The 24,360-nt window shown below is 38.5% G+C and overlaps 2 protein-coding genes and 1 long non-coding RNA gene across 3 annotated transcripts; 2 read left to right on the top strand and 1 right to left on the bottom strand.

The window, feature by feature from the left end:
- Nucleotides 1-1,455: 1,455 nt before the first annotated feature.
- Nucleotides 1,456-11,248, top strand: LOC148649845 (cytochrome P450 2K1-like). The gene is made up of 9 exons (XM_088603034.1): nt 1,456-1,698; nt 3,056-3,218; nt 3,797-3,946; nt 4,336-4,496; nt 6,202-6,378; nt 6,955-7,096; nt 7,906-8,093; nt 8,683-8,824; nt 10,107-11,248. Exons 1-9 carry the CDS (start codon nt 1,498-1,500, stop codon nt 10,289-10,291), a joined length of 1,509 nt encoding a protein of 502 aa, XP_088459160.1. The 5' UTR covers nt 1,456-1,497; the 3' UTR covers nt 10,292-11,248.
- Nucleotides 9,430-14,392, bottom strand: LOC148649844 (uncharacterized). The gene is made up of 2 exons (XR_015925947.1): nt 13,642-14,392; nt 9,430-10,475 (listed from the first exon to the last, which is right to left on the bottom strand). It is a non-coding gene; the product is annotated as an uncharacterized LOC148649844 (long non-coding RNA).
- A 98-nt stretch (nt 14,393-14,490) lies between these two features.
- On the top strand, nt 14,491-24,114 carry LOC148649843 (cytochrome P450 2K1-like). Its single transcript, XM_088603035.1, has 9 exons — nt 14,491-14,826; nt 16,310-16,472; nt 17,043-17,192; nt 17,592-17,752; nt 19,106-19,282; nt 19,856-19,997; nt 21,143-21,330; nt 21,852-21,993; nt 22,901-24,114. Exons 1-9 carry the CDS (start codon nt 14,626-14,628, stop codon nt 23,083-23,085), a joined length of 1,509 nt encoding a protein of 502 aa, XP_088459161.1. The 5' UTR covers nt 14,491-14,625; the 3' UTR covers nt 23,086-24,114.
- Nucleotides 24,115-24,360: the final 246 nt, after the last annotated feature.

Below are 24,360 nucleotides of genomic sequence, written 5' to 3'. Positions count from 1 at the left end.
AATATGTAAACACCACTAGTTCAAAGAATACAAAAAGTGAGCTAACACTCTGTAATAACTCAAATAGTGATAAAAACAACTTTGGGAATAAGAACGCTGTACAGGAAGCAAGGAACAGCTCTGTGGGAAGGGCCTTTGTGAACAAAGTCACCTGTTAAGGAGGAAAAGATTACAATGGGACACACATTAGGCTGATTGGATAATTGGCAGACAGAAGGGGTGGAGTTACTGAGGGAGAGGAGCAGACAGGACAGGCTCTGTGTGCAATTCCACACATTCCAATGTCAGTCAGAGAAAGTGACCACCCCCTACCACATTGGCGCTAATATGCAGAAATATTACGGATCTTACTCTGCGCAGTGAAGTAAATCTGAAGTATTTGAGTATAAAACAGTACTTTAAAGGGCAGATTGGCTGATTTCCCATCTGCCTTTCACCCTGCCCTTCCAGGTTAGGTACAGTATAATCTAAGAGATGTAGAAACAGTATATATATAGTTTCTTTGAAAATGTTTTTCTGTTATGTTTGTTTCTTTTCCCAGTCTTGAACCATTTGTGTTTAGAGTAACGACAATGTTTGAAAATAATATTTAATGCTACTTTTCCTGTATCCAATCTTTTATTTGGGGAAGGTGCAGCGTCCTATAGTATACAGACTAACCACATTTACATTCGGACGTTTATTTTTTACAAACAACTTTAAGCAACACAGAGTGCTATTTAATAGTGCATAAGTAATACACTTATCTTGCGTTCTACATGTTGGTACAGTATGTAAAACATAACAAAAGTAAAACGAAAATTGAAAAAATGTAAACCACCTTAATAAAATCGAGTAAAACTAATTCTTTAAAATAGAAAATTTTAAAAGATGCTTTTGATCGAGTTTTTTTTTTGGTCAAAAGCAGCATTGTGATTCCAAGCTTAAAAAAACTGAAGTTCCTGTTCGAGAAAGTTTCATGTCAATATGAGTTTCTTTTCAGAGCTTCCTGGAATAACTGGCCATACAATACGGGGTGAACCTACTGTATTTTAGATCATACTTTTCCTTTATAGTCTGCTACTGTCTTCTACAAAACTAAACTTGCGATTTTCAAATCATCAAATGCCCTTTTGCTCTCTCGGATAAATCTCCACCTGATGAGCTACAAACATACTGTATAAGACGAAATCTCAGGCTGTCAAAATGACAAAGACTGGCTTTTTCAGGTTTTACATGGGTATTGAGTGAATCTGAGTAATTTCTGTATGAACAGAGATCGGGTCCTTTGAGTATAAGGTTTATATAACTGTTATTTCCATCTCGGTCGCTCTGTAGGTAAAAGGGTGCACACCGAAACAATATTTGCCTTAGTCTTGCTGTGAACAGCAGTGATCTAGTCCTGTCTCGTCTATGGCATTTTAATATGTAACCTATCCGTTAATACGTAATCAGTGTCTTTATATCAGTGAGAGATTGAAACTCCAGTAATTCGGAACAGACAGAGGACAGTAAACCATGTCAGTAATTACACAGCTATTGGCGGACTCCGCCACTGTGTGTCTAGCTTTCATTACAACGTTAGTTGTCTTTTTCTACTTGTTTTTCAAACCCTCCAAAGCATCTTCCTATAAATTTCCCCCCGGGCCACGACCCTGGCCGATCATCGGGAATCTCAATGTACTGGACTTTCTGAAACCACAGGAGACTTTCTGTAAGGTGAGTGACAGGAATTGTCCGGAGTGCCTGAGAATTGAAGGGATCCGCATTATAATTAACAGTCTCTTCATTAATACAGTATATACTGTATACTGTATATCGCTTGTGCGGCTTGTCGGAATAGGCGACCTCTTCTACGTTCATAACAGGTAGAACATAATTCTTGATACTAATCTATGCAGTTTCTTAATGTAAATACAGCTCTCAATATAATTTAAAAATAAAAAGTTAAACACGAAAAGTTTATAAAACACCGCATGAGTAATGCATTATCAACACTTTCAGTGATAAACTTGAATTCACGTTTATAGATCAGGGTATTTAAAAATGCAATATTTAGGTAACAGGACAAACAGCAATGTCCCACTTGAAGTCTGAACCTACAACCTTTCTTTCGTTTAAGCCTCTGGGTCCTTTTCTAGATCCACGTAAAAATCGGTGCTTCTTGTTATACTATACTGTATATATATGTGTGAAAAATAATCATTAACCCAGATAATTAATCTAAACTATTTAATTTTGCAATGCATATGTAGAAATGGAATCAGTCTTTTAAAGGTAAAGACAATTTGAATGAGCTACTGTACATTATTGGCTCATTAGAACACTTTGTTGTGATTTTGCCTAACAAACATCTTTTAATGTGTAAACTGACAGGTCTGTGTATTAGTATGTACTGTATGATTCCCGGTGCTGGGAGAGAAGCCTTTTTGCAAGAATAGTTTAGAATACCAATAGGCACCAATCACTGAGTGACATTTCTGAGCATTACACAGTGCATGTACTGTACACAACAGTTGGTGGTACAATACAGTATATAAGACCTGGTAAGACTGGAAGATCCAGCTTTTAGATCAATTAGCAGTGAAAAAGGAAAAGGATTACAATCCTCATACAGCACAGAATTACTTGCTAGTCTTGAATCTGAGACACATTTTGGCATCATTTGGGATGAATGGATAAATTGTAGTTTTATAATTTAATCTGTGTATATACAGTACCCTGGAAGACAAAATACTGTCATTCCCCTAATTAAGCTTTAGACTCCCAGATACAATCTTTAACTGGCATGAAAATGCAGACACTTTCCTACTGTATGTTCTTCATGTGCAGTCAGTCAATTTGTCAATTGTGGTGACCAAGCTCTTGCTAGAATGCCCGTCTCTTTAGTTTCTCTAAACATCAAGAATTACAGAAGAAACGTTTGTTTCTCAAACTTAAACCTGTCTGATCATTCTGAAGCTCTCTGGAGCTATTATGTGGGTGCCAATAGAAAATTTCCTTGCAGTCAAAATCCTGTTGATGTAGTCTGTGTACACCACTTCAGTCTTCTCTTCTCCTCTGTTTCCCTCTTCAGCTGTCAGAGCAGTATGGCAGTGTGTTCACTTTCCACATGGGCACACGGAAGTTTGTAGTCCTGACTGGATATCAGACAGTGAAGGAAGCCTTGGTGGACCAGGCAGATGACTTTGGAGGAAGGGGGCAAACACATACCTCACAATTAATTTCAAAGGAAAAAGGTAAAAAAGTAAACTCACTTCAGTGCCTGAACTTTAAAACAAAATACTTTGAATCAATATTGAATGTGAGGGCTAGCTCAGTGGTGCAGTGGTTAGTCTTACTGCCTAGCAAAAGGGGGCTTGGATTAAATTCTGCACCTGGGATGTTGTCACCATGGAATTTGTATGTTCTTCCTGTGTTTGTGTGGGTTTCCTCTGGGAGCTCTGGTCAGTGAATTTGGCTGCTGGGTAAACTGGTTTGAGTGTTTGCGTGTCTGTGTCTGCCTTGTGATGAACGGGCGTCCCCTCCAGGTGTATCCTGTCTTGTGCCTGTAGCTTGCTGGGACAGGCTCTGACTCCTTTGCAACTTTGAACTGCATGAAGTGGTTAGAAACTGGATGGATGGAAGGTTCAGCTTTCAATCAATATTGTTGATAATCTCCACATCAGAAATATTAAGGTGCTGTGCTTCACATTGTCTCCTTGTCTTCTTGGAGATATAGCTTGATTAAAATATGAGCAAAAAACTAAACTTCTGCATGAGAAATAGTTGACAGAAAACAGACAATTTAAAAGCTTTTGTCACCTGTAATTTCCAGGTATTGTATTTGGACAGGGTGAGTCATGGAAGACAATGCGTCGGTTTACTCTCTCCACCTTGCGGGACTTTGGCATGGGCAAGAGAACCATTGAGGACAGGATCATGGAGGAGTCCAAAATGCTGATAGAAGTCTTTGAGTCCTACAAAGGTACCATCAAATAGTACATCCTCCTTTTTTTCCCAACATGGCTTGCAGAGATAAGGGAAAGGTACTTTATGCATCTGCACCTACTTGATGGAAATTCACAAAACTGGACTTTGCTTCCTTAACTGAAGTTCGCAGGATGAAGAACTATGACCTTAAAATGACTATTTACCAGGTTTATTCATTGCATTTATAGACTGCTATAATTGAGCAATGATTACGACTAGATAAAAACAACAGATGTGTGAAGAGCACCTTTCTTGATCATGATAATATCACCTTACTGCCCTAACAAGATGGCTTGTTATCACTGAGTAACTCATACCTAGCACTTGCTTTTGATCTTGACCCATGTGATGATGCAAGTCTTTCTTTCTTTTACTTCCTCCAAGGTCTACCGTTTGAGCCTACTATCCACATCAACTCCGCAGTGTCCAACATCATATGCACCATTGTGTTTGGGGATCGATTCGAGTACGACAACCCCCAGTTTCTTCGGCTCCAAAAGCTTGTGAACGAGAATGTGAAGCTAATAATGTCCCCAAAAATGCAGGTATGGGACTGCAAGGGTTGGGTTAACAAATTATCTTCATATTTCTATTTTTTTTTGCAGGAAACTACATTTTAAATAAGCATTTAGTCTTGTTTTAAGACATTAGGAAAAACAACCAATTGTTTCTTCTCTAGTTTTGAGTATATGATATACTTTCATATGTATTTTAATACAACTGTATTATGTGTGTGTAGTACTCATTATTGTAATTTTCCAATTTAAATTACTCAAAAATGTAAAAAAAGACACATTACCACAGTTTACCAGTTTGTCATATGGTCAAAAGCACCATTGTGCGTCTCATAATCATCAGCTGAAATAGCAACAGCGCTGTCTGATAATTACTATTTTCAGGTCATGTTTAGCCATTAATTTCTTAATCACTTAATAGATCAGATTCTGAGGCACAATATATGTTATTGCATGTTCATGTCAGATTCTTATCTTCTTTGTGACTGTTACAGTTTGTTAAAGTCTCCATGTTTCATTATTAACAGTATAGTTTTCTCTTCAATCATTATAAAGACCTTGTTGGTTATGGACATTTCAAACAGTTCTCGTCATGGTCATGAACAGAACACAAGCAAAGAGCTCATGGACCATTTCTTGGTACTGGTCTAAAAGTGAGAGGAACACAACACTGTACAACACAAGCAGTCAGACTGCAGTCTTGAAATAGCATCAGAGACACATCTCCAAGCACCCAATCTACACAACCACTACACCCAAAAGACATAACCAATACTTCCGTGCTTTGTAACATTCTTGAGCTCTGTTACACCAGCAGATGTCAATCACTCTATATATTTTAATCAGTAAAACAAGCCTTCCAAGAATAGAAAAAGTCATAGAAAAGAGCAAAAATTATTTTGAAAAACAATGGCTGCTCGTTTCCAAAGTTTTACTCACCATTGCAATTGGTAATCCTGTCGGGGGCTGGTTTTTCAGAACTGCTGGTCCTGTGGCCCTTCTTCACACAGCTCATCTCCTTTTTTGATCCAACTTTCAGCTGTAAAAAACTCCAGACATGCTTTCTGTTAAACTTTGTTTTGTTGTGTGTTCTTTATACAAGGGTCACCTTAGATTTACTTGTAATAATAATAATAATTGCTTACACTTATATAGCGCTTTTCTGGACACTCCAGTCCAAGCACTTTACAGGTAATGGGGACTCCCCTCCACCACCACCAATGAGCAGCATCCGCCTGGATGATACGACGGCAGCCATAGTGCGCCAGAACGCTCATAACACACCAGCTATCAGTGGGGAGGAGAGCAGAGTCATTAAGCCAATTCATAGAGGGGGATTGTTAGGTGGCCATGATTGATAAAGGCAGATGGGAAATTTGGCCAGGACGCTGGGGTTACACCCCTTCTCTTTTCAAGAAACGGGATTTTTGATGACCACAGAGAGTCAAGACCTCGGTATTACGTCTCATCCGAAGGACGGCACCTATTTACAGTATAGTGTCCCCATCACTATACTGGGGCATTAGGACCCACATGAGCCGTAGGGTGAGCGCCCCCTGCTGGCCCCACTAACACCTCTTCCAGCAGCAACCTTAGTTTTTCCCAGGAGGTCTCCCATCCAGGTACTGACCAGGCTCATACCTGCTTAGCTTCAGTGGGTTGCCAGTTGTGAGTTGCAGGGTGATATGGCTGCTGGCTAACCTTACATCCTGTTCTTTCTTTCTTTTTTTTCCAGCTGTTCAACATCTTCCCCTTTATAGGGTATTTTATAAAGGATTTTAAGAAAGTTTCAAGTAATTCAAATGAGACTCAGTCTTTCTTCAGGAAGCTGTATAAGGAGCGCAAAAATGCTGTTGACCCTAATGACATGAGGAGCTTCATCGATACCTTCATAGTGAAGCAACACGAGGAGGTGATGCTCTCGTGACAGTATTTAGTGAGCTCTTAATCACTGTTTCTGTGTGCTGCCATTGGAAAAGTAATCTACATAAGACTCATATAAAGAATATCTGCTGTTTTCCATCCATCCATTTTCTAACTGCTTCTTCAAATTCAGGGTCGCAGCTGAGCTTATCCCATCAAGCAATGGGTACAAGTCACAGGACACCCTGGACTGGACGCCAGTTTATCACAGGGCAGACAGACAAGAATACAGACAGCACAGACTCCGAGGCCCCAATTTACCAAGAAGCCAATTAACCTACCAATGTGTCTTGTACTGTGATAGGAAACCAGAGGCCCTGGAAGAAACTCACTCAAACAGGGCCCCAATGCTGAGTTGCAGCAATGCTAATCAATGCACCACCATGATGCCTGTCTTCTATTTTTATTTTGATTGATTTAATGAAACACCTTTCTGTTAGTTAAACCTCCATTTTCTAGAGTATGGGAATCTTATACTTTAGTTAGATTGGCATTTGCTCTGTTGTTTTGGGACACAGTATTTGTATTTTTTTTTGTACACTAATAGTATGATCTCTTTTTATAGGAAGCTAAAAACTCCCATACATATTTTGACGAGGACAACATGATATTCACATCAGCCAACTTGTTTGGAGCCGGAACAGAAACTACATCCACCACCCTGCGCTGGGGCCTTCTGCTGATGATGAGGTACCCTCACATTCAGGGTGGGTATCTCACTGTCCTTCTAATAAGAATAACGAATTAGAATCATAAGGATAAACAGACCATAATAATGAGTCAATGTTTTCTTACCTAGAAAAAAACGATTGGGATAATTACATTCACTGTGTTATTCCAATCTACAGTTATTTCCCCATCCTGCCTCAATGCAGTCAATGCAGCAATAGGAAAAAAAAACAACGTATAGTACTTGTCAATTTCCTCTCTGTGTGTAATGATCATCTAGAAAAAAAAGATGTATAATTCACAATGAAGTGAGTTACAGTCCCTTTAAAGATGAGCGCTATGAGAGAATTGTGAAAATGGCAGGAAACATTATTGGGAAATAGCAACCCCAGCTCTGCAATTTATATCGTAATACAGTTCTAGAAAGGCAAGGAACATCATAGCCGATCCCACACACCCACTCAATTCTCAATTCATAATACTCCCATCAGGAAGATGGTATAGGGTACCAAATTCAAATCTAAACATTTATAAAAAGTCTTTTGTCCCCTATGCAATAAAACTGCTCAATGAAAGTATGGAATATAACTATGTATTTATGTTTCAAATACTGTTGTTGTAATTTCATGTGGTTTTATGTAACTCTTGTTTTGCTTGTGTGTTTTCTACTTCTATGGGTGACGCCTAAGACAAATTTCCACAGTAATTCACACTAATGTATCTCTCTAAAAGATAACTTAATAGCAGCAACACTCAAGCCAGAATAATTTACTTTTAGTGGGAAAATTTGGGGGGTAAAATGTAATTTTACTCAAGCTCAAATCAACCCTCCCACTCTCCACTGCAGAGAAAGTGAAAGCAGAGATTGAGAGAGTGATTGGGAGAGAGCGCCCTCCAAGGTCTGAAGACCGGAAGAGCATGCCCTACACTGACGCAGTCTTACATGAAGTCCAGAGGTTCGGAAACGTGCTGCCCATGAACGTGCTGCACGAGACCACAGTGGACACCACCTTCAGGGGCTACAAGATCCCAAAGGTGAACCTCTCTGTCACACCCCTCACTCTTACTCCCACCCAGAGACAGACCTCACAGGGTCACAGTGGGAAGTGAGGTTAACCCTCATCAGAAACTCAAAGATAGGAAGAGCATTCTTCAGAAATAACATAAGCCAATACAATGGAAGCTTAGCTGAATAAGAGAACTGTTACACTTGATAATTTATCTGAGTGAAAAAAATGAAGTAAAGGGCCTAATGTATCTCACAGCCACTTGAAGCATCAACATTCTGAATGATCAGTCATATACCTGCCAAATATGGGTCCGTAGTTGACATTAGGCTAGGAAATTCTCAACTAATCAAGGAAAGCTAGATACTAACTGTCAATACTGATATCTGTACTGATATCAGCTTTAAAAGCTGGAATTAGTTAAACAAAGCGAGATGCTAACTGTCAATATTGATATTTGTCCTCTTCATCAGCTTTTAAAGCTTAGATAAACCTTTTTTCAGATTTGATAACTATTATCTGATGACACCAGAAAAGGCAACTGAATCAAAGAGGTTTTGTGTAGAACACACATCATCTAATACTTTACACATAAACCTGCTGTCTGTCTTCCTCAGGGCACCTCTGTCATTCCGCTGCTCACTTCTGTGCTGTTCGACAAGACGCAGTGGGACACGCCCTTTGAGTTCAACCCTGGCCACTTCCTGGATGCTCAGGGAAATTTCGTTAGGAAAGAAGCCTTCATGCCCTTTTCAGCAGGTCTGTGTCACATTTGTAGCCTGATCATTTTCTTATTTCATTAACCTGGTTCATTTTCCAGGTAGAACTCCTGGGACGCCACTCATCACTCCAATGTACAGAAAGAATATGAGCCTAATATTTGTTCTAGTATGAGTCTGAAGGCCAGAATTGCTGTGCTCTGTTGGATGCGCTCTTCCTAGTTTGTTTTTCTGTTGCAATTGTTACACAGAACAGCATCTCATCAGGAATAATATGGGACCCTTTTAATCCTTACAATTTTAAACTATCCTTGCAATCTCTCTTTTGTCCTTTCCGGTTTTGCTGAGCTCTTAAAATTTACAAGTGATTTTGCAAATGAAATGTTTCATCTGACACATATTCACTAGAAATAAACAATATACATGACAGATGCACTCTAGGGTGTAGTCTTAGCTTGATTCTATCTGAACTGTTCTCAAATCCAACACATAAATAGCTTTTGGAACATCTTTGTTTTCATACACGTTTAACAGGCAAAGTGGCATTATGATAGTTAAGACAGCTTCATAGTAATAGTGACATTTCTACTGTCTTGAAAACTTTAAAACATAGATAGGTAAGATGTTATTTTGATTCAACTATGCTTTCATTTTTTCTGATAATTTGTTTTAATTGAAATTGTATATATAAGGGGATAACAGATTTAGCAAGTTGTTGCTGAAGCCCATGTTCACAGTTACTTGTTGTTGCTATCCTGAGGTGATTATTAAAACTTTTTTTCTATAGGACATTCAAATAAACCTGAAAACAAACATTTGCAGGTTTCTCAAAGTTATAATTCCAGTTTCCCATTGAGTAACACTCAGCAAGTCTCCCTATTTCCAATTGAATGTTTCAGCATCTTTGCATCTCACTGTAAAGAACCCTATTTTATTCGATTAAACTTCCTAGCCCTAAAGATTTTACAAGTAAAATAAAACATTTTCAGAATGTGAATCTATATTTGTGTATTCACACCAGAAATATGTACTGTAGATACTTGAAAATTTTGGTGTTACATTTTAGAAATATTTGTTGGAAAAATTGTAAATATGTCAAATTAGAGGAGGTCATTCACACTAACAAGTTCCTTTGATTGTTATCTGTCCACACTGTCTCGATGAGAACATTGACTAACCAGTCTAAATTCTTTCTGCAGGTGGTTTCTTTATGTTTGAGTACCAAGTTACATGACAGTGTGGTGTCCATCTCCAGGTCCTGGTGATATACCTGTGTGTAGATCCCATTTCTAGATCAATCTGCTTTGTGGTGTGCCCTGCAGGTCGGAGGGCTTGTCTGGGCGAGACTCTGGCCAAGATGGAGCTCTTCTTGTTCTTCACTGCCCTCCTCCAGAAGTTCACCTTCCGTCTGCCCCCTGGTATCCGGCCTGAGGACCTGAATATGGAACCAGTCCCCGGTATTACTGCATCCCCACATTCCTACAAGCTCTGTGCTGTCAGCCACTGATGGTCAAGGCTTTCTTTCAGTCTGTGTCAGCCTCCTCTTCCACACTGAGGCCACAGCAGCCTGTTGTGTCTCAGTCTCATCTCACTGAAAATGGGATTTCCGAGTTTACACCTTGAGATTTACACAGCTACTGATGATGTGGGATCTCACATGGTTCATAAGCAGCTTTAAAAAGCTGTGGAGTCTTGGAAAAAAAAAACAGAAAATATGTGATTAATTAAACTTTTTAGTGGTAACTTAAAGTTATTTCATGGAATTAATGAATCCATATTTTATACATTAACATCTCTGACCATTCCAGACTTGGAAAGAACTCAAAATGGATAATTAATCCATCATTAAATTGTGGTTTCAATCAAACAGTCAAGAACTAAGCTGGAAGAAAAAAAGAAGGCATTGGAGTTTCAAGGATCTGGAGAGGAATGTATCAGTAAATTTGAGCAGTAAATTACAGGCCTGTGCTGTTAAAGCATAGTTTCAATATAAACCATTTCAGCCATTTAAAGTGAAACAGACATATTTAAATGCTCCTTCTTGAGAACGTTATACTAGCTAGAGTAGTGGCAGTCATTCCTGCTCCACAGGCCTCTTTATTCGCCTCAGAGGAAATAAGAAATTAAACGTAGTTTACAATTCTTGATGAATAGACAAGAGGAGGAAAACCAGACAACCTGGAAGACCTCCGTGTCTATGAGTGAATATCAGTGAACAAGTACAAGTAAGGTCTTGATAACTTGCATGTCAGTATATCAGCATGTACACTGTAATTGTGCTTCACATTTGCAATGTTAAAATATTTTATAAGAATCTAAATAAAAGGGAACTATTGACCTAAATATTACAACTTGATGTGGACGAAACTTTATTCATACTTTCTCATCTACTGATTGTTGTTGTTCATCGTAACTCCTTTACTGTGTTTAAATTAAAAATAAAAATGTTGTTCTAAATTCTCAATCTGGGTTTTTTTGTACATTGTCAGAGCAATACAAGGGAAAGATTCCCTTTTTTATTTTCTTTATTTTCCTTTTCCTTTGCTTAAAACTTCCTTTTCCAACAAAATACAGCATTGCTGAATAACAATACCTCATCAAAAAACTGAACATGATCAACATCACCAGCTCAAAGAATAAAAAAGTGAGCTAACAGTCTGTAATAACTCAAATAGTGATAAAAATAACTTGGGAATAAGAACACTGTACAGGAAGCATGGAACAGCTCTGTGAGGCAGGGAGAAAGTCTGTGAGAAAGTCACCTGTTAAGGAGGAAAAGGTTACAATGGGACACACGTTAGGCTGATTGGATAATTGGCAGGCAGAAGGGGTGGAGTTACTGAGGGAGAGGAGCAGATAGCACAGGCTCTGTGTGCAATTCCACACATTCCAATGTCAGTCAGAGGAAGTGACCACCCTCTACCACATTGGTGCTTATATGCAGAAATAACAAGGGTCTTACTCTACTCCATAGCTGTAGCGATAGGAGAGGATTTAGCTTCTAGACTCAGTAAAGTAAATCTGAAGTACATTGTTGGTGGTGGAGGGGAGTCCCCATTACCTGTAAAGTGCTTTGAGTGGAGTGTCCAGAAAAGCACTATATAAGTGTAAGCAATAATAATTAGTAGTAGTAGTAGTAGTAGTAGTAGTAGTAGTACTTGAGTACAAAACAGTACTTTAACGGATAAATGGACTGATTTCCCATCAGCCCTTCCAGGTTGGGTATAATGTAAGAGATGTATGAATGGTGCATAGTTTTTTCAGTCAGTGTTAAATACCGTTTGTATATTTCATCGATCTGAGGACAAAATCTGTGTTTTCTTTAATTTAAATGAAATGTAAATAAAAACCGTCATGATTTATGTGACCTACTTTCAGATCAGGTAGAATAAGTGAGTCAATGTCCCTTTTGGAAAACGATATGTAATGCCCTTCAGCTTTATTTGTATACAATATACTGTACAGTATATTCTAGACATTTTGTAATATATCGTGTCTTTGAAAAACGTATTTTTCTGTTATGTTTGTTTCTTTCTTCTTCCGGTCTCGAAAAATGTGTAATTAGAGCAACTAAAATGTTTTAAAATAATATTTAATGCTACTTTTTCTTTGTTAGATGTTTTATTTAGAGAAATGTCAGGGTCTTAGTATACAGCCTAACCACATTATTTACCGCAGATCTGTATTACAGTATGTCTTCGGACGTTTATTTTTAGTTTGTTTTACAAACGATTTTTAAGCTATTTAATTGTACTAATAAACATAACAAAAGTAAAAGGAAAATCGAACAAAAATAATTAAACGCCTTAATAAATTCCAGAGTTAAACTAAATGATAATCGAGTTTTAAAAGATCCCTTTGATCGAGTCAGAAGCAGCATGGTGATTCCAAGCTGAAAAAGTTCTGGTTCGAGGAAGTTTCATGTCGATATGATTTTTTTTCCAGACCTTCATAGGGTTCAGAATGTTTAACACAGGATTCCTGTCCATTTTTATGCACAATAAGCTTATAGAAAGATATACAGTAACGCGTTCAGGGCGAAACAATGAGTCGAAGGAGCAACTGTGACATTCAGGTGTACACGCATTTAGAAACTCCATCCTCCTAGTGTATGTCCTGAAATTTTTTGCTGACTTTTCATCGGAATTTAATATGGTAACGCAACGAGGGTTCGGGCGAGCCCCCTACCGTCGGGGGCTCGAACCCGGGACTCCAGCGTCACTCAGCAGAGACCCAGCCCAGTGAGCGGAAGAGAAATCTCTCTACAGCCCACTAGGTGTAGTCCTGCTATCACAGGTAAGGGCGGCGACGTCAGCGCTATGGTAAACCTGTCGGCCGTAAGCGTTACAATATTTTCCAGGCTAACAGGTTGGCAGAGAAGCTTTTGGATTTGTGGATACACTTGCTCAATGAATAACGATTCTGTCTAAAACACAAACAAAACAAAGGAAATGATAACGCTTTCAGAAAGACGTTCTATTCCTATAATCCCCGTAACTGTGAATGGAATGTAAATTCAAGCAGTAGCTGAATATAAATACCTTGTGGCGAATATTGATTGGAAATTAATTTGGACGACCAATACAGAGGAAAGGACCAACGAAGGCTATATTCTAAGGAGATTTAGGAGTTTTAACATACAAAGTTTATATTTCTTTTATAAGAGTATTCAGAGCATTCCAATCCTTTGGAACAAGTAATAGATTTATTCCATGCTGAAAAGAGAAGAAAGAAAATACAACGTTTCAGCCGTGGAGCCTTCTTTAGGTGTGGAATGCTCTTTTCAGCATGGAATAAACCTACAGTATTACTTGTTCCTTTGCAGCCTACTGTACGCATGCTGACGCAGCTACCCACCTGAATTATTCCAATCCTTTGTATTAATAGCTGTGGATAAGGATAAGGATAATAAAACAGCAGTATATTGCTGTTTAAGTCAATATATTTCAATAAAATAATAATTGATGATCTGATTGAAGAATGATGATGTCGTCTGTTGTGTTGTCAATCAAAAACACCAGCAAGGCACCTTCACTTCCCAATTCTGTCAGAACAGCGTGGGGGGAATAAGGCTTTTCCCTGTCCAGCACAGCGTTTTAGGAGCTACTTTTATTTTGACAGGTATTGCCAATAGGAAGCCAGTTTCAGCTGCTTAACGTTGCCACCTTTACACTGCAGCCCAGCCTTTGGTGCTGCATTCCAATCCAGGGCTGGACTGTAGCACCCCTAGTCGTAGCACCAAAATGCAATATTATCATATTAAAAAAAACACTCATTTGTTTTAAAACAGTGCAAATTAAGATATTTTACAAGGTTGCGATTATTTATATATATATAATCTATTCCTACATTGTCCGTCACTCCGTTTTTCATGAAAAGTGTTTTTAATTGAAGATAGACTGGAACGATGTGCTTCGCCCTTCTCGCAATTAGACAATTCCTTTCTCTAATGAACTTCTCTAACATCTTCCTGGCGTATTCACTGTATTTGGGTAACAGAACAAAATAATCGTCAATTAAGGTATTTTAGAAGGTTGCACATATTGTGTATCCATTGCACATCTATTCCTACATTGTCACTCCTCAAAAAGAAAATTTACGACAGAGATCAGGCTTAGTATGATGTTTTTATTACTGTCGCTGGCGGCATCTGTAGGTAAAAGGGTGCACACACACCGAAACAACCTTTGCCTTAGTCTTGCTGAGAACAGCCGTGACATACAGTACGTAACCTCCGTGCAGTATATAAACATGCGTTAATACGTAACCAGTCTACTGTATATATATACCTGTGAGTGTCTGAAACTCCAGTAATTCTGAACAGGCAGAGAACAGTAAACCATGTCGGTAATTACACAGCTATTGGCGGACTCCGCCACTGTGTGTCTAGTTTTCGTTACAACGTTAGTTGTCTTTTTCTACTTGTTTTTCAAACCCTCCAAAGCATCTTCCTATAAATTTCCCCCCGGGCCACGACCCTGGCCGATCATCGGGAATCTCAATGTACTGGACTTTCTGAAAGCACAGGAAACTTTCTGTAAGGTGAGTGACAGGAATTGTCCGGAGTGCCTGAGAATTGAAGGGATCCGCATTATAATTAACAGTCTCTTTATATACTATACTGTATATATCGCTTGTCGCATTGTCGGAACAGCCGACCTCTTGTACGTTCATAACGCTTGGAATATATTTATTATTCATACTAACCTATGCAGTTTCTTTACGTAAATATAGCCCTCAGGAAATTTTAAAAAGGCATTTCAACAAAATAAAAGTTAAATGTGAAAAAGATCATAAAACTGATTTAACGCATTACTCGTTTATTTTACCAGATAAGTAAATTGACGATTTCTCATTTTCAGTGATAAAAAGTAAACCCATTTATAGAGCAGGGTATTCAAAGGTGCAATATTTTAGTCAAGGGAATAACAGCAATGTCCCACCTGAAGTCTGAATCCACACCCTTTCTTTCCAGAGTCTTATCTGCAACTCCAGGAGTTCTTTAATCATACAGTCTTATCTGGAGGCATGTAAAAATCTGAGCTTATTTATATTATACTGTATATAATGTAAATGTGAAAACTAATCATTAATCCAAATAAGTATCCAATTTAATAAACTATTTAATTTTGCAATGCACCTGTAGAAAAGGAATAACAGTCTTTTAAAGATAATGACTATGTAAATGAGCAAAAGAAAAGGCTCAGGAAAAGGTCTACAGGTTTTGATTTTTCCTGAAATCTGTTAATGTCTAAACTTACAGGTAAGAGGGCTGTGTATCAGTATTGCATCACAAACCTTCACAGAAGTGTAATGAGCCAGAATGTCCGGTTAATTGTATCCCTCTGTATGGTTCCTGGTGCTTAGAGAGAAGACTTTTTATAAGAACAGTTTAGAATAGTTATAACACAGGAGGCACCAATCACAGAGTGACGTTTCTGAGAAATACACAGTGCGTGTACTGTACACAACAGTTGGTGGTACAATACAGTATATAAGACCTGGTAAGACTGGAAGATCCAGCTTTTAGCTCAATTAGCAGTGAAAAGGGTGAAAGGATTACAATCCTCATACCGCACAGAATGATTTGTTAATCTGAAATCTGAGACACATAATCATCTCGGCATCTTTAGGGATGAAAGTGGAATAGGTTTTGTATTTAAACTGTGTATATACTCTGGGCGGCCAAATGATTTCATTCCACTAATTAAGCTTTGGACTCCCAGTAACAGTGATTAATTGGCATGAGAATACCACTTTCCTACTGTATGTTCTTCATGTGCAGTCAGTCAATTTGTCAATTGTGGTGACTCAGCTCTTGCTAGAATGCCTGTCTCTTTAATTTCTCTTAATTACAGAAGAAACTTTTGTTTTCCAGGCTTGAGCCTGTCTGTTCATACTGTAGCTCTCTGGTGCTATTATGTGGGTGCCAATAGAAAATCTCATTGTAAATGAAATCCTGTTGATGTAGTCTGTGTGCACCACCTCAGTCTTCTCTTCTCCTTTGCTCTGTTTCCCTCTTCAGCTGTCAGAGCAGTACGGCAATGTGTTCACTTTCCACATGGGCAGACGGAAGTTTGTAGTCCTGACTGGATATCAGACAGTGAAGGAAGCCTTGGTGGACCAGGCAGATGACTTTGGAGGAAGGGGCCAAACACATACCTCACAATTATTTTCAAAGGGAAAAGGTAAATGAAGTAAATTTACTCCAGTGCCTGAACTTCAAACACAATACTTTGAATTAATATTGAATGTGAGGTGCAGCTCAGTGGTCCAGTGGTTAGCATTATAAAATGTGGCACTGGGTTCAATTCTGGACCTGGGGTGCTGTCTGCATGGAATGTGCATGTTCTCCCCCTGTTTGGGTTTCCTCTGGGTGCTCTGGTTTCCTCCCACATTCCAAAGACATAGTGGTAAGTTAACTGGCTTCAGGGGGAATAGGCCCCGGTTTGAGTGTGTGCATGTCTCTGTCTGTGTGTCTGCCTTGTGATGGACTGGTGTCCCATCCAGAGTGCATCCCGCCTATTTTGCAACCTTGAACTGCGTGAAGTGGTTAGAAACTGTGTGGATGGAAGGTTCAGCTTTCAATCAATATTGTTGACAATCTCCAAATCAGAAACATAAAGGTGCTGTACTTGTCTCCTTGTCTTCTTGTAGATATAGGTTGATTAAAATGTGAGCAAAAACATAAACTTCTGCATGTGGAATAGATGACAGAAAACAGACCATTCAAAGCTTCTGTCACCTGTCATTTCCAGGTGTCATATTTGGAAAGGGCGAGTCATGGAAGACGATGCGTCGGTTTACTCTCTCCACCTTGCGGGACTTTGGCATGGGCAAGAGAACCATTGAGGACAGGATCGTGGAGGAGTCCAAAATGCTGATAGAAGTCTTTGAGTCCTACAAAGGTACCCGTCAAATAGTAAATCCTCCTTTTTTTCCAACATGGCTTGCAGAGATAAGGGAAAGGTACTTTATGCATCTGCACCTACTTGATGCAAATTCACAAAACTGGACTTTGCTCTTGTAACTGAAGGTCAAAGGACAAAGAATTGTGACCTTAAAATGACTATTGATCAGGTTTTCATTCCATTTATAGACTGCTATTGAGCAATGATTGGGACTAGCATCACTAAAAACAACAGATGTGTGAAGAGAAATTTTCTTGATCATGGTAATGTCACCTTACCACCCTAACAGATAGGCCTGCTTCTTCATTAGGGGGTAACTCATACTGTATCTAGCACTTGCTTTTGATCTTAACCCATGTGATGATGCAAGTCTTTCTTTCTTTTACTTCCTCCAAGGTCAACCATTTGAGCCTACTATCCACATCAACTCCGCAGTATCCAACATCATATGCACCATTGTGTTTGGGGATCGCTTCGAATACGACAACCCCCAGTTTCTTCGGCTCCAAAAGCTTGTGAACGAGAACATTAAGCTACTAGTCTCCCCAAAAATGCAGGTATGGGACTGCAAGGGCCGGGTTGAAAAGATATCTTCATATTTCTATTTTTTTCTTGCAGTTAAATTATAGTACATTTCTAAATAAGCATTTGGTCTTGTTTCACTATATTAAGAAAAATAACCTAGTCTCATTCATATAGCCATTTCTTTTTTAATTTTGAGTATATGATATACTTTCAGATATATTTAAAAACAATCTTATTCTCATTATTCTATGTTTCCTATTTAAAGTACCCAAAAATGTAAGAAAAGACACATACCCACAGTTTGTCATATGGTCAAAAGCGCCATCTTGTGTCTCATAATCATTAGCTGAAATAGCAACAGCGCTATCTGGTAATCACTATTTCAAGGTCAGGTTTAGTCATTCATTTCTTCATCACTGAACAGATTAGTTTCTGAGGCAGAATGCATGTTAAGGCATGTTCATGTCAGATTCTTATCTTGTTTGTGGCCAAAAGGGGTTGGTGAAGAAATAGCCCATAATTATCTTTGCTCAGATAGTCTGTGGTATTGGAGACCTAAATCCCCAACAATCATTTAGCATTTTATGCATGATATTTGATGTAATGTAGTGTATACCACACTTGTGGAGTATAATATGATCAGATAGTGGAATAATCTGAAATATTAGCCAGCTGTAGGACTGTTCCAGTTTGTTAAAGTCTCTTTATGTTTAATGGAAGGTCTGGCAGTATTGCAAGGCAAGACTGAAAGCATCCTGTAAAAAAGACACTTTTTTAACAGTATAGTTTTGTCTCCAATCTTGTTGGTTATAGACATTTCAAACAGTTCTTCTCATGTTCATGTCTCATAGATGAATAGAACACAAGCAAAGGCTCATTGAAGATTTCTTGGTACTGGTCTAAAAGTGAGAAGCATCAGAGGCACATCTCCAAGCACACAATCCACATAACCACTATACCAAAAAGACATGATTAATACTGTCTGTGATTTTTAAGACTCTTGAGCTCTTTTACACCAGCAGATGTCCATCATGGTATATATTTTAATCAGTAATACAAGGCTTCCAAGAATAGAACAAGTCAGTCTTTGACTTTGGGAACAGAGTAAAAATCCTTATTCTCAAAACCAATGGCTGCTAGTTTCCAAAGTTTTACTCACCATTACAATTGGTAATCCTGTCGGGGGCTGGCTTTTCAGAAGTGCTGGCCCTGCTTCACACAGCTCATCTCCCTTTTGATCCCACTTTCAGCTTTAAAAAACACCAAACAAGTTTTCTGTTAAACTTTGTTTTGTTGTGTGTTCTTTATACAAGGGTCACCTTAGATGTACTTGTAATCTTACATTTTCACTGCACTCATCCTGTCCTTTCATTATTTTTTTACAGCTGTTCAACACCTTCCCCTTTATAGGGTATTTTATAAAGGATTTAAAGAAAGTTTCAAGCAATGTGAAAGAGAATCAGTCTTTCTTAAGGAATCTGTACAAGAAGAGCAAAGATGTTGTTGACCCTAATGACATGAGGAGCTTCATCGATACCTTCATAGTGAAGCAACACGAGGAGGTGATGTTCCTCTGACAGTATTTTGTGAGCTGTTAAGCACTGTTTCTGTCTGCTGCTGTAGGAAAAGTAATGTACATAAGAATTATGTGAAGAATATCTGCTATTTTCCATCCATCCATTTTCTAACTGCTTCTTCAAATTCACCCTGGATGGGACAGTCTATCACAGGGCAGACAGACAAGAACACACACACCACAGACACTTAGGGCCCAATTTTACCAAGAAGTCAATTAACTTTACAGTGTGTCTTGGACTGTGGTAGGAAACCCACACGAACATACAAACTCCACACAGATAGCACCCCTGGTCCAGATTTGAGCCCAGTGCCCCAGCACTGAGAGGAAGCAATGCTAATCACTACACCACCTGTCTGCTGTCTGTCTGTCTGCTGTTTTACTCTGTTTTAAATCTTTACAACTGGATTAAACATTTCAATGAGTTCTCTTTACATGAGCTAAACCACCGTTTTCCAGTGAAAGGGAATCTGAATTCCAGCTGTAAGCGCACACAGGATTTGTGTTTGTTTCGTGGGCAGTGGGGGTATAATCTCCTTATTAAGATTTCTCATTATAGGAAGCTAAAAACACCCATTCATATTTTGACGAGGACAACATGATATTCACATCAGCCAACTTGTTTGCAGCCGGAACAGAAACCACATCCACCACCCTGCGCTGGGGCCTTCTGATGATGATGAGGTACCCTCACATTCAGGGTGGGTATCTCACTGTCCTTCTAATAAGAGTAACTAATTCGAATCATAAGGTTAAACAGACCATAATAATGATTCAAATGTTTTCTTGCCTAAAACAAATGTTTAAGAAAATTACATTCACTGCAGGTCTCAACAATATAATGTATTTGTAACTGTATATCCTAGTCTTATATTTCAGATCCTTTCCAAATCATTCTTGCAAAAGAATCACTGTAGTACATACAGTATATAAGTTCAGATCAACCCTTCCTACAGACATACAGGATAGAACATTTTCCATGTTTCCTCACTTGAGTTGACACTTGTGCCATGGATTGGGGGTCTGTCCTCATGACTGTTTCTTTCCCAGACATATATCAAGCACTGTCCAAGAGAGATGCGTATTTATAAACTGTCTTCATCTAGAAAGGAACACAAGAAAAACAGAACTTCATATCAGATGTGGCAGCTTATATGTTGGTAATAGGTTCTGTAGGTTAGGCATTGAATGTAAGACTTTAAATAAATTTTCACTTAATATGTGATAAATTAATGATTAATAGATGTACATGAGCACTATATTTTTGTACAGCACTCCAATATTAACCAGGAATAGTGTTTTGTGCTGGGTTTGTGTATGTTTATACCTGTGTCCATCATCCAACTTTTTTTTAGAGCTGAAGACCATCAAGAAAAGTCAAATCAAGCAAATAGTCCAGTAAACAAAAGGGTTTGATAGCAACAATTAGAAAATATGTTGAAATGAGGCCAGAATACAATTCCTGGGGTATTCCAGGAAATGGAACTGAACACCCTCATAGTGTAACTTTGACATTTCAAAGATGCATGACACAATAATGAAGTGGGCAGATGCTACATTTTAACCCAGGAACAAGTGCTACGAACCTTATTGTGTTTAATGACAAGGAAAGCACAAAGAACGTTGAAGTAAATCAAGCAGAATTATAAGACAAGGATATTTGTCTGTTATTATTGTTTACTGTTTGGGTAATTAAAATTCCTGGACATAGAAAATGGTAAAAGTTGTGTTCTGTACAAATAATTGGACAATCTGTTAACAAGTTGAGCTCAGGCCATTTCTAATTCCTCACGATATTAGATCGCTTGATAAAAGATATGCTTAATCTATCTGATCTCCACCACAGAGAAAGTGAAAGCAGAGATTGAGAGAGTGATTGGGAGAGAGCGCCCTCCAAGGTCTGAAGACCGGAAGAGCATGCCCTACACTGACGCAGTTTTACATGAAGTCCAGAGGTTCGGAAACGTGGTGCCTATGAACTTGCTGCACGAGACCACAGTGGACACCACCTTCAGGGGCTACAAGATCCCGAAGGTGAACCTCTCTGTCACACCCCTCACTCTTACTCCCACCCAGAGACAGACCTCACAGGGTCACAGTGGGAAATGAGGTAAACCCTCATCAGAAACTCAAAGATAGAAAGATCATACTTCAGAAATAACAAAAAATCAATACTAAATATTTTTATGAAAGCTTAGAAGAATAAGAGGACTGTTACTCTTGATACTCCATCTAAGTGGAAAAAAATAAACTGGGCCTAGTGTATCTCACAGCCATCAACACTATGAACGATCAGTCACCTTATACCTGCCACATATGGGTCTGTAGTGGACATTAGGCTAAGAAATTCTTAACTAATCTGGGAAAGCGAGATGCTAACTGTCAATATTGATATTTGTCCTCTTCATCAGCTTTTAAAGCTTAGATAAACCTTTTTTCAGATTTGATAACGACTATCTGATGACACCAGAAAAGGCAACTGAATCAAAGAGGTTTTGTGTAGAACACACATCATCTAATACTTTACACATTAACCTGCTGTCTGTCTTCCTCAGGGCACCCCTGTCATTCCACTGCTCACTTCTGTGCTGTTCGACAAGACGCAGTGGGACACGCCCTTTGAGTTCAACCCTGGCCACTTCCTGGATGCTCAGGGAAATTTCATTAGGAAAGAAGCCTTCATGCCCTTTTCAGCAGGTCTGTGTCACATTTGTAGCCTGATCATTTTCTTATTTCATTTCATTAACCTGGTTCATTTTCCTGCCAGAACTCCTGGGAGGCTGCTCATCACTCCAATGTACAGAAAGCATACAAGCCTGATCTTTGCTCTTGTATGAGTCTGAAGGCCAGAATGCTGTGCTCTGTTGGATGCACTCCTCCTAGTTTGTTTTTCTAAGAGCATGGACACCCAAGTACCAGTGCTTACAATCTTCTCCAGTTCGTTTCTATAATCAACTCCTTAATTATATAATTTAGTTAATTATACATGAAACAACCAATTAAATTGTCAAAACATTTCAGTTGATTGTATTTTTGCTAGATTTTTGCTAAAGGACATAGAAACAAACCTAAAAAAACATTTGCAGATTTCTCAAACTTATACTTTTAAGTTACGCATTCAGCAGGTTTCAAGCAATTAAGTCACAGTCAGCAGGTCTTCCTGTTTCCAAATTAATGTATCAACATTTGCTTCTCACTGTAAAGATCCCAGTCTTATTAGATTAAGCTTCCCAGATTGTACAACTAAGACAAAGCATTTGTAGAATGTTAATCTATATTTCTGTATTCACACCAGAAATATGTACATAATTGTACATAATTGGAAAAATATGGTGTTTTAGATTTTGGTAATGCTTATTTAAAGATTTGTAAATATTTCAAATTAGATGAGGTCATTCACACTAACAAGTTCCTTTGATTGTTATCTGTCCACACTGTCTCGATGAGAACATTGACAAACCAGTCTAAATTCTTTCTGCAGGTGTTTTCTTTATGTCCGAGTACCAAGTTACATCACAGTGTGGTGTCCATCTCCAGGTCCTGGTGATATACCTGTGTGTAGATCCCATTTCTAGATCAATCTGCTTTGTGGTGTGCCCTGCAGGTCGGAGGGTTTGTCTGGGCGAGACTCTGGCCAAGATGGAGCTCTTCCTGTTCTTCACTGCCCTCCTCCAGAAGTTCACCTTCCATCTGCCCCCTGGTATCCGGCCTGAGGACCTGAATATGGAACCAGTCCCCGGTATTACTGCATCCCCACATTCCTACAAGCTCTGTGCTGTCAGCCACTGATGGTCAAGGCTTTCTTTCAGTCTGTGTCAGCCTCCTCTTCCACACTGAGGCCACAGCAGCCTGTTGTGTCTCAGTCTCGTCTCACTGAAATGGGATTTCAGAGTTTTCACCTTGAGATTTACACAGCTACCGATGATGTGGGATCTCACATGGTTCATAACTAGCTTTAAACAGTGAGTAGAGTCCTAGAACAAAAACATAAGAACAAATGTGGTTAATTAGACTTTTTAATGGTAACCTGATTTGATATATGTTAAAGTATCAAGATATTTTATGGAATTCATAAGTCTACATTTCATACATTAAACTCTAAATTCAAAACAGAACAAATGTGATTAGACTTTTTAGTGGTGACTTCATTTGAAATAGTTATTTTATTAAATTAATGAATCCATATTTTATACTGTACATTAACATCTCTGACCATCCCATATTTGGAAAAACTCAGAAAGCCCTAATTAAGGCTAAGTTGGGAGAACGTTGGGACCTGGAGAGGAATGTATCAGTAAATCTGAGTGGAATCGTAACCTATTTTACAGGCCTGTGCTGTTAAAGGATAGTTTCAGTATAAACCATTTTTATATTTCAGTTTGCAGCCATTTAAAGTGAAACAGACATATTTAAATGTTCCTTCTTGAGAACGTAATACTAGCTAGAGTAGTGGCAGTCATTCCTGCTCCACAGGCCTCTTGTATTCGCGTCAGAGGAAATAAGAAATTAAACATAGTTTACAATTCTTGATGAATAGACAGCTGGAGGAAAAGCAGATGACTTCAGTGTCCATAAATGAATATCAGTGAACAAGTACAAGTAAAGTCTTGATAACTTGCATGTCAGTATATTAGCATGTACACTGTAATTGTGCTTCACATTTGCAATGTTAAAATATTTTATAAGAATCTAAATAAAAGGGAACTATTGACCTAAATATTACAATTTGATGTGGACTAGACTGGTTTTTAACTGTTAAATTTTAATTGTACGTTCTCATCTACTGAAATTTGAAATAAAGTGATCTCAAATTCTCAATCTGGGATCTTTTTTGTACATTGTCAGAGCAATACAAGGGAAAGATTCCTTTTATTTTTATTTTTTTTTTATTTTCCTTTTCCTTTGCTTAAAACGTCCTTTTCCAACAAAATACAGCAGTGCCGAATAAAAATACCTCATCAAAAAACTGAATGTGATCAACATCACCAGCTCAAAGAATAAAAAAGTGAGCTAACAGTCTGTAATAACTCAAATAGTGATTAAAAACAATTTGGGAATAAGAAC

The sequence above is a fragment of the Lepisosteus platostomus genome, chromosome 13 (assembly GCF_059453375.1).
Source record: "Lepisosteus platostomus isolate fLepPlt1 chromosome 13, fLepPlt1.hap1, whole genome shotgun sequence".
In the NCBI taxonomy this organism is placed as follows: Eukaryota; Metazoa; Chordata; class Actinopteri; order Semionotiformes; family Lepisosteidae; genus Lepisosteus; species Lepisosteus platostomus.
Note: the sequence above shows the minus strand (reverse complement) of the source record. Positions and strands in the feature narration are given on the sequence as shown.